This window comes from Protomyctophum bolini (assembly GCF_963924005.1).
Source record: "Protomyctophum bolini genome assembly, chromosome: 8".
In the NCBI taxonomy this organism is placed as follows: domain Eukaryota; kingdom Metazoa; phylum Chordata; class Actinopteri; order Myctophiformes; family Myctophidae; genus Protomyctophum; species Protomyctophum bolini.
The window spans coordinates 3,583,113-3,596,614 of record NC_137869.1 but is presented as its reverse complement, the minus strand read 5'-3'; the positions used below and the strand labels follow the sequence as shown (position 1 = coordinate 3,596,614).

At 43.3% G+C, this 13,502-nt stretch overlaps 1 protein-coding gene across 1 annotated transcript in view; it reads right to left on the bottom strand.

Annotated features, from left to right (window-relative positions):
* The window catches only part of tmem45a (transmembrane protein 45a), a 28,289-nt gene that overhangs the window by 5,040 nt on the left and 9,747 nt on the right, over positions 1–13,502 (bottom strand). Inside the window, exons 2-3 of the mRNA XM_080771348.1 lie at positions 4,693–4,914; positions 3,880–4,098 (exon numbers count right to left, since the gene is read on the bottom strand). Coding sequence (XP_080627474.1) covers positions 3,880–4,098; positions 4,693–4,891 — 418 coding nt within the window. The 5' untranslated portion in view covers positions 4,892–4,914. The remainder of the gene's footprint in view (positions 1–3,879; positions 4,099–4,692; positions 4,915–13,502) is intronic.

Sequence of the window (13,502 nt, the reverse complement as noted above, 5' to 3'; positions counted from 1 at the left end):
GGTAGTCCGTCTTTATAGCTAACCAACCATAACATCATGTTATAATTTATCTATTGGAAAAATAGCAGATCTACAAGCTCATAGCGCGCCACCGAGTGGCGCGCTACGAGCTTGTAGATCTGCTATTTTTGAAAAATCGTAAAAAATGTGGCGCCGATCTTTGAACATATATTCTTTCAAAGTGAATGTTTTTAACTCCGGTCTAAATGCGTTATAAGGCACTAAATGATACCATGTCTCGCTAGATTTGTGTTTTTGTTTTTGTATGTATATTCTACTGTCGTCCTGCATCTTTGCCATGGAAATAATTGTGTAAGTGTCGTTACTGTTGTTGTCGTTGCTGTTTGTTTTGTACTGTTGTTGAGACCGAAGACAAATTGAGACACACGTGGACAATAAATTAAACTAAACTAACTAACTTAGTTTTAGTCGACGAAAACAACACTGCAAACAGAGCCTGCTTGTGCTCGCGACAGCTGCAGACCATAAAATTATAATGGTCTTACAAGCTCGCATCATTTGGCGTTTTCCCCCCAAAACAGGGAAGAAGATTAAGAACACAAATAGAAATACTAAAAAAAAAAAAGGTAAGATATGTCAAATATTCCTAATATGAGTGGATAGTATTAATATATACTAGAGATGCACCGATCACGTTTTTTTGCTCCCGATCCGATCCCGATCATTTGAGTTTGAGTATCTGCCGATCCCGATATTTCCCGATCCGATCACTTTTTTTTGCTCCCGATACAATTCCGATCATTTCCGATAATTCTTCCCGATCAGATACATTTTGGCAATGCAGTAAGAAAAAAAAAGGGACTAAAACGGTTGCGAACTGCCACCCCGTGTCCGAAACGGTTGAGAAATGACAGAGTTACTGTGTGCCGGTCCCTCTACTGTACCCTCTACTGTACTGTACTGGCACACACGAAATCATCATATACAGTTAATATGGGCATGTGTTTGTGTGCGTGGGTTGCACACAGGTGGTGAAAAACAACCATGCTGTTTTCATGCTCATACCCAGCCAGCCAGGCAGGCACCCACACACATAAGTCCAAGGGACTGGCTTGCACCACTCAAAAAGTTTATTTATAGCATTATCTTTTATTCTTTTTTTAGCATATATTATTTTATTAGACATTTCTGCCTTTTCATTATTTAAAGGGGGAAAAAAAACCTTATATTGCTATTTTAATGTGCCTCATCATTATGTTCAAGGGAAAAATAATGCACCTATGCGCTCACACGTGGTGCAGACTCGCAGCACATGCAGGGAGGAGAGGAGAGCTCACTGGGGAGAGGAGGGATTCCGTGTCGCACAGAAACATTTACAAAAGTTTACAATAAAGATCTCTGCATGAGATATTATGCTTATATTATTAGAAGAAGGGTTTCTATCTACAGTCATGGATTGGACATAGAGTATTTTGTTGGGACTTTTCAGACGGAATGTTCTTCTCCTGCTCCGGGTGGACAGAGCAACAACAACGAGTTGTTTTTGCTCTCTCTCTCCCTTTTTAGCACTCAAACAGCGAGTGCAGATGCAGAAGCAGATCTGAACAAGACGGTGCTTAGAAGCCTGTTGATTCGAGGTTACTCCGCTGTGTGTGTCTCTGTGTATGACGATCAATAATTATTCCACCGAGTGGTCTTTACGAGGGCTGGATTCTCCTCATCATCTCTCTCTCTCTCTCTCTCTGTGGTTCCTTCTTTTTAAAAGTCGCTTTAAGCGTCGGTTGTTTCAGTGCAGCCGCTGCCGCTTGTTGTCGTTAGCTTTCTGCTATTAGCCTACTAGCCACGCAAGGTACACGAACGTCGCCATTCGTCGCCCAATAGCAAATCTACAAGATCACAGCGCGTTGCGAAAGCAACTCCTTGTGAGCTTGCAGATCTGCTGTTTAGGGCCAACGTCACTGTCGTGCAACAAGTTTTCCTAGGAGCAGCAGCAAGAGGCTGTTTCGACTCAGAGGAGGATGTTTTGTTGTTATTATGAACCAATCTGTATTAAAAAACAAAACAAAAGACTCGGGAGGACGACTTTAAGACTTATAGATGGTCACGTTTCTTCTGTAACGTTAAATACAATTATGAAATGATTTAATAAAAATAAAAATAAAAAATATTTAATAAATATATATTTCCCGATATTTTTTCCCCGATCCCGATCTTTTGAAAATGACGTGATCGGGCCCGATCGATCGGGAGGCCGATCGATCGGTGCATCTCTAATATATACTGTAAGGTCCCTGGGTTAAAATAGAAGCAGATATAGTATACAGTACATATATGGTGTATAGCGACCTTGCTGTTAAAATATGCTATACAAATATAGCCTTAATTTCTGTTCTATATATCAGGATGTTCTGGGGAAACGTTTTCTGTAGAGACCGACCGATATGGAATTTGGTGACTGATACGATAACCGATACGATAGGGGAGGCGGCCTTTTTTCCCCGACAGCATTCTAGCCGACGGGGCAACGATCCGCAGCGGGGGGACATTCGCTGCGATGCGAAAAAGCGATGGTCCGACATGCGCTGCTCCCGTGCTTGCGATTAGGGTTAGGTTAGGATTGAGGTTTCGGATCAATATGCTGTCGGAAAAAAGACCTGCACCCTACGATAGAGGGTAACAATCACCGATAAGGGATAACCGATATGCAACCGATAGTGATTTAAAAAAAAACTGTAATAAAAACACGCCTTTTTGTGAGGATTGTGCAAAGATTTTGCGCCGATATGATTGTGTAAAAAGGTACAACGCGACAGTAGTACAACTACAGACAGCCCTGCTTTCTTAAACCAAATGACTTTTCAAGGCTTATAATATTTTTTTTACTTACTCACTCAAAGAGTAAATACATACTATAGCAGCTAAATAAGAGGGACCTATAGCATTATACAACACAGTTTACACACTAGTAGCCTATAGTATGCATTAGGCCACAGACCATTAGGCCACAGACCCCCATTAGGCCACAGACCCCCCATTTGATACCATTCTCTGGGAGTACACTATCATCAGTGTTAATTTAACTCCATTTGGTTCCATTTGTATGCTCTTGGGAGTATAATTATATATAATATATTGCCAAGTCTGATCATTATAATCATTATATGGACTCGTTTATCTGTATAAAGTTGCTTTAAAATATTGGTCCGCATTACTTAATTTACAATAAATCAATCTCCTCGGGTGGTGAAACGACGAAATACATAACGGGGCCCCCGATATGAAAGGTCCAGCGCTGCAGCGTACCTTGGTTGAAGAAGGCTGTCCAGGGCCACGGGGGCCTTTTTTGGGTGGAAAACACCAAATGATGCGAGCTTGCAACTAAGACAATTATAATTTTATGGTCTGCAGCTGTCGCGAGCACAAGCAGGCTCTGTTTGCAGTGTTGTTTTCGTCGACTAAAACTTAAGTTGGTTAGTTAGTTTAGTGAAATGTATTTATTGTCCACGTGTGTCTCAATTTGTCTTCGGTCTCAACGGTACAAAACAAACAGCAACGACAACAACAGTAACAACATTTAAACAATTATTTCCATGGCAAAGATGCAGGACGACAGTGGAAAATACATACAAAAAAAAACACAAATCTAGCGAGACATGGTATCATTTAGTGCCTTATAACCCATTTAGACCAGAGTTAAAAACATTCACTTTGAAAGAATATATATATATATATATTCAAAGATCGGCGCCACATTTTTTTTTACGATTTTTCAAAAATGGCAGACCTACAAGCTCGTAGCGCGGCACTCGGTGGCGCGCTACGAGCTTGTAGATCTGCTATTTTTCCAATAGATAAATTCCAACATAATGTTACGGTTATAGTCCCCGACGATACAGCACACCGCACCACCGTATATACCTTGGTTGAAGAAGGCGATGGCCAGCATGAGTCTGTCCAGAGCCAGGGGGAACATGGGGCTCTCGGTGGTGCTGTGGACCACCAGGGAGACCGCTCCGGACAGCCCAAAGAACAGGTACATGGTGGCGTGCTGCCAGTTCATCAGGAACGCCCAGTGCTGCTGCGCGTCGTACAGATGCAGCCGGGGCCCGCCGGACGCAAACTGCTCCAGCAGGATCCCTGAAAGACACACAAACAAACCGGAACAATTTTACAATTTTAGGCATTTAGCAGACGCTCTTAACCCAGAGCGACTTACATTAAGCAAGAACAAAAAAAGCATGGGAATACATCACATAAAAAGCATTTATAATGAAACATGATATAGACTGACTAACTCACCAGCCACAGAGAAGACGTATAGACTGACTAACTCACCAGCCACAGAGAAGACGTAGAGACTGACTAACTCACCAGCCACAGAGAAGACGTATAGACTGACTAACTCACCAGCCACAGAGAAGACGTATAGACTGACTAACTCACCAGCCACAGAGAAGACGTAGAGACTGACTAACTCACCAGCCACAGAGAAGACGTATAGACTGACTAACTCACCAGCCACAGAGAAGACGTAGAGACTGACTAACTCACCAGCCACAGAGAAGACGTATAGACTGACTAACTCACCAGCCACAGAGAAGACGTAGAGACTGACTAACTCACCAGCCACAGAGAAGACGTAGAGACTGACTAACTCACCAGCCACAGAGAAGACGTAGAGACTGACTAACTCACCAGCCACAGAGAAGACGTAGAGACTGACTAACTCACCAGCCAGAGAGAAGAAGAGGATGACAGAGTTCTCGATCATCTCCAGCCGCCGCTGCGACCTCCGGCTGCAGGCCAGCCGCGTGGAGCCCAGGTTCTTGTTCCGTCGCGTGGCGTACAACAGGGAGTACTTCACGGTCCACCACAGGCCCGCCACGATGAAGAAACAGCCGGGGAGCGCGTGGCCCTTGAAGCTTCCCATGGTCGATCGCTCACCGCTCAGCCCTTGATCGAAAACGAGGAACACAAGAACCGGTTACGGTTATGGAACTGAATCTAATGTTGTGATGATAAAGCACTTCTGGGATCCCCAAGTCTGTATCATTTAAAGACCAAAGGAGATCTGGCTTTCAGCACCAGAGCTCCAACACCACAGCTCCAACGCCACAGCTCCAACACCACAGCTCCAACACTTTGGAATATACGCTGCCCGTGGAGACCGAGCTTGTCTCCTTTCTGAAAATGCACTTTTATAGATTAGCCTTCAGTGCCAACTCCTAGTAATCCAACTCCTAGTAATCTCAGACGATTTTGTTGACTATTGAAATGTCTCCTGTTGCTTCTTGTTTTGTTGTGTTCCTTATGCCATGTTATGTGTAAAGCACTTTGTTGTTGTTATTATAATATCCTATTGTGATGATAATTCCCATTAGTTATTTTTTTCCCCCCGTTCAAAACATGCAGTAATCCTGGTCTCTAAACTGCCTCCCCCTGGCCAGCCGGGGCACCTGGTGGAGGGGAAAGGAACTGCTTGGAATAACGTGTTCCGTGAAACCGGGGAAACTCCCTCTTGTTAGGTGAAAAAAAAAACGGCTTGGACTCCTCATGCAAAGAGGGAAGCGCTTAGCATGTCCGTTGCTCTCCCCAGGTTGGCAGAGGGAGAGGACAAACGCATGCCATTTGACGATATCACAACATTCCAAAATACAGAACTATAATATCTCGCATATCACAATATCAACATATTGCCCATAGATCTTTAACCCATTCTGACCGGGAACCCGTTTTGGTGTTAGCATCATGTTATGCTTTAGCTATTGAAAAATAGCAGATCTACAAGCTCATAGCGCGCCACCGAGTGGCGCGCTACGAGCTTGTAGGTCTGCTATTTTTGAAAAATCGAAGAACGACTGACATTTTTTTAAATCTGATCTCAGGTCAGAATGGGTTAATCAGACCGGTGTGTGTCCAGTGGAAACCTCGTATGAATCTGATCTCAGGTCAGAATGGGTTAATATCTCTGCGCGGACACAATGGGACCAGACGGGTCCTCTTTATTTCTCAAATAATGAATGTGTTATTATGCTTTGTTCCTGAATAAAGACACTTGTTGATGTGTAGTAATAAACCCATCCTACAGTATACATACTGTACAAGATCTAATGAAAAGAGGCTGCTGCTGCAGCTGTCAATTTAGCCAAACTCTTTTAGGAAATAATTGTTGTTGCTGTAATCAGATTTGGGGCTTTTAATGAAGTTACCGAGGTGTGGTCTTGGGTCGGCCGGGGGTTAGGACAGGATTCTGTCCAGGCTTTAGGCCTGTCGGACACTCAACTTTTAACCCATTCTGACCTGAGATCAGATTCATACGAGGTTTCCACTGGACACACACTGGTCTGATTAACCCATTCTGACCTGAGATCAGATTCTAAAAATGTCAGTCGTTCTTCGATTTTTCAAAAATAGCAGACCTACAAGCTCATAGCGCGCCACTCGGTGGCGCGCTATGAGCTTGTAGATCTGCTGTTTTTCAATAGCTAAAGCATAACATGATGCCGACACCAAAATGGGTTCCCGTTCAGAATGGGTTAAATGTCCAGCCCGAGCTAGAACAGATCATCACTGTCGGGGAGAAACCTCTCATCTCCATAAAGACCGTTTTGGACATATGAGGTTTCCAGCCGACAGTCAGAGACCAGAGCCATTTGCAAAGTGAAACATCTGAAAAATGCAGCTTATATTTGGAGGTACGTGTGATTGAGTTGATAGATGCTCAACACATAATGTGTTGTCCTGTTAGACCATATATATATATATATATATATATAATATATACAGTATATATCATATACTGTATGTGTTGTCCTAGGGATGTCAAACTCAAATACACAGTGGGGCCAACATAAAGAAATTGGTACAAGTCGAGGGCCGGACTGTGTTTCAACACACAGGCCATTTTTGGGGAGAGGGGTATAGCTGAAAGTTGACCACAAGTGATATACTTTCACTGCTGATCAATAGTGAAGAGAAGACGCATGCTTGCGCTTGCGGGCCCTCGATACGTGACAGACAATGCACTCGCAGTGCATTGTGGGACTTGTGGTATTATGGTGGTCCGTGCCAGTTCTAATACTAATTAAATATCATCCCGCGGGCCAAAGATAATTCATTCATGGGCCTGATTTGGCCCCCGGGCCTTGAGTTTGACATATATGACCATATCTACGCCTGACAGCGTGTCGTGAGTTCGATTCCCTCTCTCTTTCCTGTCCATCTTCACTTCAACTATCAATATAGGCAGAAAGGCCTAAAACAAATCGTTAAAATATCGTCTCTGTTGGGTGGAAACCTAATTATGTCCAACACTTTCACTATTCAAATTTGAAAGCATCAAAAGTATACAGATCTACTACAGTACGTTGATGCTTTGGTGTGATGCCGTCTGTGTATGATCAAGTTAGATTGACACTTCATTTCGTTTCACTTCATTATTCGCCAGGACATATTTTTAAATGCTATAGAGCGCCGCAGTCCCTCCCCCTTTCAGAAAAAACGAGTGGCCCAGGAAATGAAACCCCAATGCATTCTCCCATCGGCACAATATAATTTATTTAACCCATTCTGACCTGAGATCAGATTCATACGAGGTTTCCACTGGACACACACTGGTCTGATTAACCCATTCTGACCTGAGATCAGATTCTAAAAATGTCAGTCGTTCTTCGAATTTTTCAAAAATAGCAGACCTACAAGCTCGTATCGCGCCACTCGGTGGCGCGATATGAGCTTGTAGATCTGCTATTTTTCAATAGGTAAAGCATAACATGATGCTAACACCAAAATGGGTGCCCGGTCAGAATGGGTTAAAGACGGTTACGCCGCGGACAAAGCCAACTCGGATCGTGACAAATCATGACAATGAACACAATGTTTTGGGGCCGATCAAATAATTTATAAGACGAAAAACAAAACAAATAGTGTTGTGTCTCCTGACTTTCTTTTCTTCTTTCTAATGATTTGATCGGCCCCAAAACATTGTGTTCATTGTCATGATTTGTCACGATCCGAGTTGGCTTTGTCCGCGGCGTAACCGTCTTTATATAAATTAAATAAGAAGTGCCGATGGGAGAATGCATTGGGGTTTCATTTCCAGGGCCACTCGTTTTTTCTGAAAGGGGGAGGGACTGCGGCGCTCTATAGTGATTCAGGGCTGGAGCCAGGCTATGATCAAGTAGTTAATTTATTTTAAAAAAAGTGTATATGGAGATGACACGACAGGTTTCTGCCTGGAAGTGACGACATTATACAAAATGAACGGGAGAGAAAATCACACCCGTGTGAACTGAGTGGTGCAACTCCCCTCCCCCCCCTCCTCCTTTCTCTCTCTCTCTCATTAGCAGGCAACAGTGCAGCACTATCTCTCTCTCTCTCTCTCTCTGTTTCTGGCACAACAGCACCCCTACTGGTCTTCCACTGCTGGCCTGCTCGCATTGCCAAAAGAAAATGGCAACTAAAAAATACGGGGAAGCAGCTTTTTGCTTCTACGGGCCGTCGGCGTGGAACAAACTCCCACTGTAGCTTCGTCAGGCAGCCTCTGTAGTTTAATAACACTGTACCTTCGACAGGCAGCCTCTGTAGACATTTTTAAAGCACAGCTCAAGACCCACTTCTACAACATTGCTTTTAATTGATCTTTTATTTTTTTGTTATTCATGTCCTCACTCACTGTATTGCATTGCTGCTTGTTTTTTAATGTCGTTGCCTTGCTTTTCTCCATTGCTCTGTAAAGCACTTTGAGCTGCATTTCATGTCATGAAAGGTGCTATACAAATAAAGTTTTATTATTATTATTACTGGTACTAATAGTCATTCTGGTGCTCATGGCCACATATAGTTGAACACGGACATTGCGGTTCCTTGGAGTGGTTGCACCACTAACAAAAACCAAACAGGGAGTCTGCGTGCGTCAGCAGCACACTCACAGCAGCACATAAAACCTCTCGCATGTCTAACTGCTGTTGCTCAAGTGGAAATGGAAAGTGTTCAGGAAAGGTTCAAAGAACAGGACAAGCGGAGAAAGGGGAGCGCGGCCGGCTAAACGTCGCAATCAGTGGAAACGAGAGTGTGTGCCGCTGATGACAGCTCAGCGTCTGACCTCGAGTCTCACAGAGGCCATGCAGTCTAGCCCACTCTGACCCGAGATCAGATTCTACAAATGTCTTCTACATCCTGACGGTTTCCCATTCTGACCCGAGATCAGATTCTAAAAAAAAAAAGTCTTCCAAATCCTGACAGTTTTCTGGAAAAAAGCTATGTTTCTATGTCAGTCGTTCTTCGATTTTTCAAAAATAGCAGACAGATAAAGCAAATGGGCTAATATTCCAGAATAACTGTGAGAAATCTGGTACAATTTTGAGCATTCAAAAACAAAAACATCTTGGGGATCCCTTATTGGGGCACAAACCAATATGTGGGGGTCCGCGGACAAATACACAATGGTTTGAGAACCATTTATGAAATGTCACAAACAAAGACAATTTTCTAACAATAAGAGAGTCCCTATTCTGAGCAATAAGCAGCAGGTCATAAGCAAGTGATATACACTACAGTACGTCTTTGATTAGACAGCGGCCTATATACTATTGAGCCGATTGTTCCATATACAGAAGAAAATTCAGTGATTGACCAATGGGAATCAAAACATTCGACCAAACCGTGAAATAGCAGGTGACAATAATAGGTGAACATTGGGGTGAAAATTGCCAATCTGGGGATGGAGGGGGGGGCAAGTACTGTGTGTGTGTGTGTGTGTGTGTGTGTGTGTGTGTGTGTGTGTGTGTGTGTGTGTGTGTGTGTGTGTGTGTGTGCGTGTGTGTGTGTGTGTGCCACACACATCAATCAGCAGAACATTCAGTCTATCAAAACATTACAAAGTGATGTGAAGTGCCCCAGCGTGACAACATTGTACAGAACCAGACCATTCATGGAACCATCTCATATCTCGTCACTACTTGTTTTCTCTCACTCTATGGGAGGAAAATGATGACAAAAAACAGAGCATATGTATGACTTAAGTAAGGCCAGACCGCACCGATGCAACTCCTTTCAACACCTTGCAACAAAACCCTTTTAAGTACCCATTTTGACCTGAGATCAGAATTTAAAAATATCTTCTGTCTCCTGACAAGTTTTCTGAAAAAGCTATGTTTCTATGTCAGTCGTTCTTTGATTTTTCAAAAATAGCAGACCTACAAGCTCGTAGCGCGCCACTCGGTGGCACAATCACAAATCACAATCACAAATCACAAATAACCAATAACATGCAACATACAAAATTTACAAATCATCATGAACAAATTGATCTCACTGAAGTGAGAGATCGGTGTAAGGCTCTAGCAGCGAGTCTACTCTCAACCATTTTCATGCATTAGTCTTAGATGCACAGCATCTTAAAATAAAAGAAAATATAGTAAGTAGTCTCAAGTCTCAAGTCTAAGGAGTTTTACTTCTTTGTTTATACGGTGAGCGAGTCTTTTCCTGTCAAAGTTCCTTTATGTTTTTGAGACCACCGCTACCGTAGTCAAGTTTAAAGAGAAAAAAAGGACGAAGAAAGGCGCAACAGTTTTCTCAGTGCTTTAGTCTACGGACCCCCATCTAACGGCAGTTCATCTCTGGAGGACCCTAATTTATATTGTAACATCACTGTTCATTTAACGGGTCCATTTGTGCACTCTCAGAGTTACAGACACGTACTGTAAGGGTCCATTTGGTTCATAACTATATAATTTAGCTGGGGCCCCCCCCCTGGAACTCCCTCAAGGACCCCTGGGGGTCCCCGGGACCCCGCTTTGGGAACCACTGTCCTATGATACAGTACAGCATGACTCAGACTGCTTCCCTTTGTGATTGAGATGAGATGATTATAGATTCTGACCAGTTAAAAACCACAACAACCGTCTGTTTGAAGACAGACGCTCAAAACAACAAGACAGAGCGATGATGGTCAGGAAAATAGAACCTCACGGCATGTCGTATCCGTCTTGAGCCCAAATGTAACCAAATGGACCCAAAAGCGCCTTGTTTTTTTGTAGCATTCAAAAATATATTCTTTGTGAGATTGGGTCAATGGTTTTTAATTACACACGCACACACAGTAAATTCATCAGGGCTTACTGTATGTATCAATGTTGTAACTCTGAGAGAGATAGCCCCGTATGTAACCAAATGGACCCTTCATCCATTTGGTTACTCTCCCGCTGTGAAATTAACACAAGAGGACTTTTACTGCGTGCAAAAGATCCTGCTTCGACCTCTCCAGATTAGTCGTCATGGCAATCGCTTCCCTCATTTGCCTCAAGTGTGTGTGTGTGTGTGTGTGTGTGTGTGTGTGTGTGTGTGTGTGTGTGTGTGTGTGTGTGTGTGTGTGTGTGTGTGTGTGTGTGTGTGCTGCACTCACAGCGAGCCATCAACAACAGCCAGGCAAATGAGAGACGTGTTGCTCCTACTATCCATCAGGAAAACACAAACTCTACAGGCCGGGTTTATCTCTGCTTCATCTCTCTGATAAAACACAAACGCTACAGCCGGGTTTATCTCTGCTTCATCTCTCTGATAAAACACAAACGCTACAGCCGGGTTTATCTCTGCTTCATCTCTCTGATAAAACACAAACGCTACAGCCATGGGTTTATCTCTGCTTCATCTCTCTGATAAAACACAAACGCTACAGTCAGGTTTATCTCTGCTTCATCTCTCTGATAAAACACAAACGCTACAGCAGGGTTTATCTCTGCTTCATCTCTCTGATAAAACACAAACGCTACAGGCCGGGTTTATCTCTGCTTCATCTCTCTGATAAAACACAAACGCTACAGCCATGGGTTTATCTCTGCTTCATCTCTCTGATAAAACACAAACGCTACAGCCGGGTTTATCTCTGCTTCATCTCTCTGATAAAACACAAACGCTACAGCCAGGGGTTTATCTCTGCTTCATCTCTCTGATAAAACACAAACGCTACAGCCGGGTTTATCTCTGCTTCATCTCTCTGATAAAACACAAACGCTACAGCCAGGGGTTTATCTCTGCTTCATCTCTCTGATAAAACACAAACGCTACAGCCGGGTTTATCTCTGCTTCATCTCTCTGATAAAACACAAACGCTACAGCCAGGGGTTTATCTCTGCTTCATCTCTCTGATAAAACACAAACGCTACAGCCGGGTTTATCTCTGCTTCATCTCTCTGATAAAACACAAACGCTACAGCCAGGGGTTTATCTCTGCTTCATCTCTCTGATAAAACACAAACGCTACAGGCCGGGTTTATCTCTGCTTCATCTCTCTGATAAAACACAAACGCTACAGCCGGGTTTATCTCTGCTTCATCTCTCTGATAAAACACAAACGCTACAGCCGGGTTTATCTCTGCTTCATCTCTCTGATAAAACACAAACGCTACAGCCAGGGGTTTATCTCTGCTTCATCTCTCTGATAAAACACAAACGCTACAGCCGGGTTTATCTCTGCTTCATCTCTCTGATAAAACACAAACGCTACAGCCAGGGGTTTATCTCTGCTTCATCTCTCTGATAAAACACAAACGCTACAGTCGGGGTTTATCTCTGCTTCATCTCTCTGATAAAACACAAACGCTACAGCCGGGTTTATCTCTGCTTCATCTCTCTGATAAAACACAAACGCTACAGCCAGGGGTTTATCTCTGCTTCATCTCTCTGATAAAACACAAACGCTACAGGCCGGGTTTATCTCTGCTTCATCTCTCTGATAAAACACAAACGCTACAGGCTGGGTTTATCTCTGCTTCATCTCTCTGATAAAACACAAACGCTACAGCCAGGGGTTTATCTCTGCTTCATCTCTCTGATAAAACACAAACGCTACAGCCGGGTTTATCTCTGCTTCATCTCTCTGATAAAACACAAACGCTACAGCTGGGGGTTTATCTCTGCTTCATCTCTCTGATAAAACACAAACGCTACAGCCAGGGGTTTATCTCTGCTTCATCTCTCTGATAAAACACAAACGCTACAGCCAGGGGTTTATCTCTGCTTCATCTCTCTGATAAAACACAAACGCTACAGCCGGGTTTATCTCTGCTTCATCTCTCTGATAAAACACAAAAGCTACAGGCCGGGTTTATCTCTGCTTCATCTCTCTGATAAAACACAAACGCTACAGCCAGGGGTTTATCTCTGCTTCATCTCTCTGATAAAACACAAACGCTACAGCCGGGTTTATCTCTGCTTCATCTCTCTGATAAAACACAAACGCTACAGGCCGGGTTTATCTCTGCTTCATCTCTCTGATAAAACACAAACGCTACAGCCATGGGTTTATCTCTGCTTCATCTCTCTGATAAAACACAAACGCTACAGCCGGGTTTATCTCTGCTTCATCTCTCTGATAAAACACAAACGCTACAGCTGGGTTTATCTCTGCTTCATCTCTCTGATAAAACACAAACGCTACAGCCAGGGGTTTATCTCTGCTTCATCTCTCTGATAAAACACAAACGCTACAGGCCGGGGGTTTATCTCTGCTTCATCTCTCTGATAAAACACAAACGCTACAG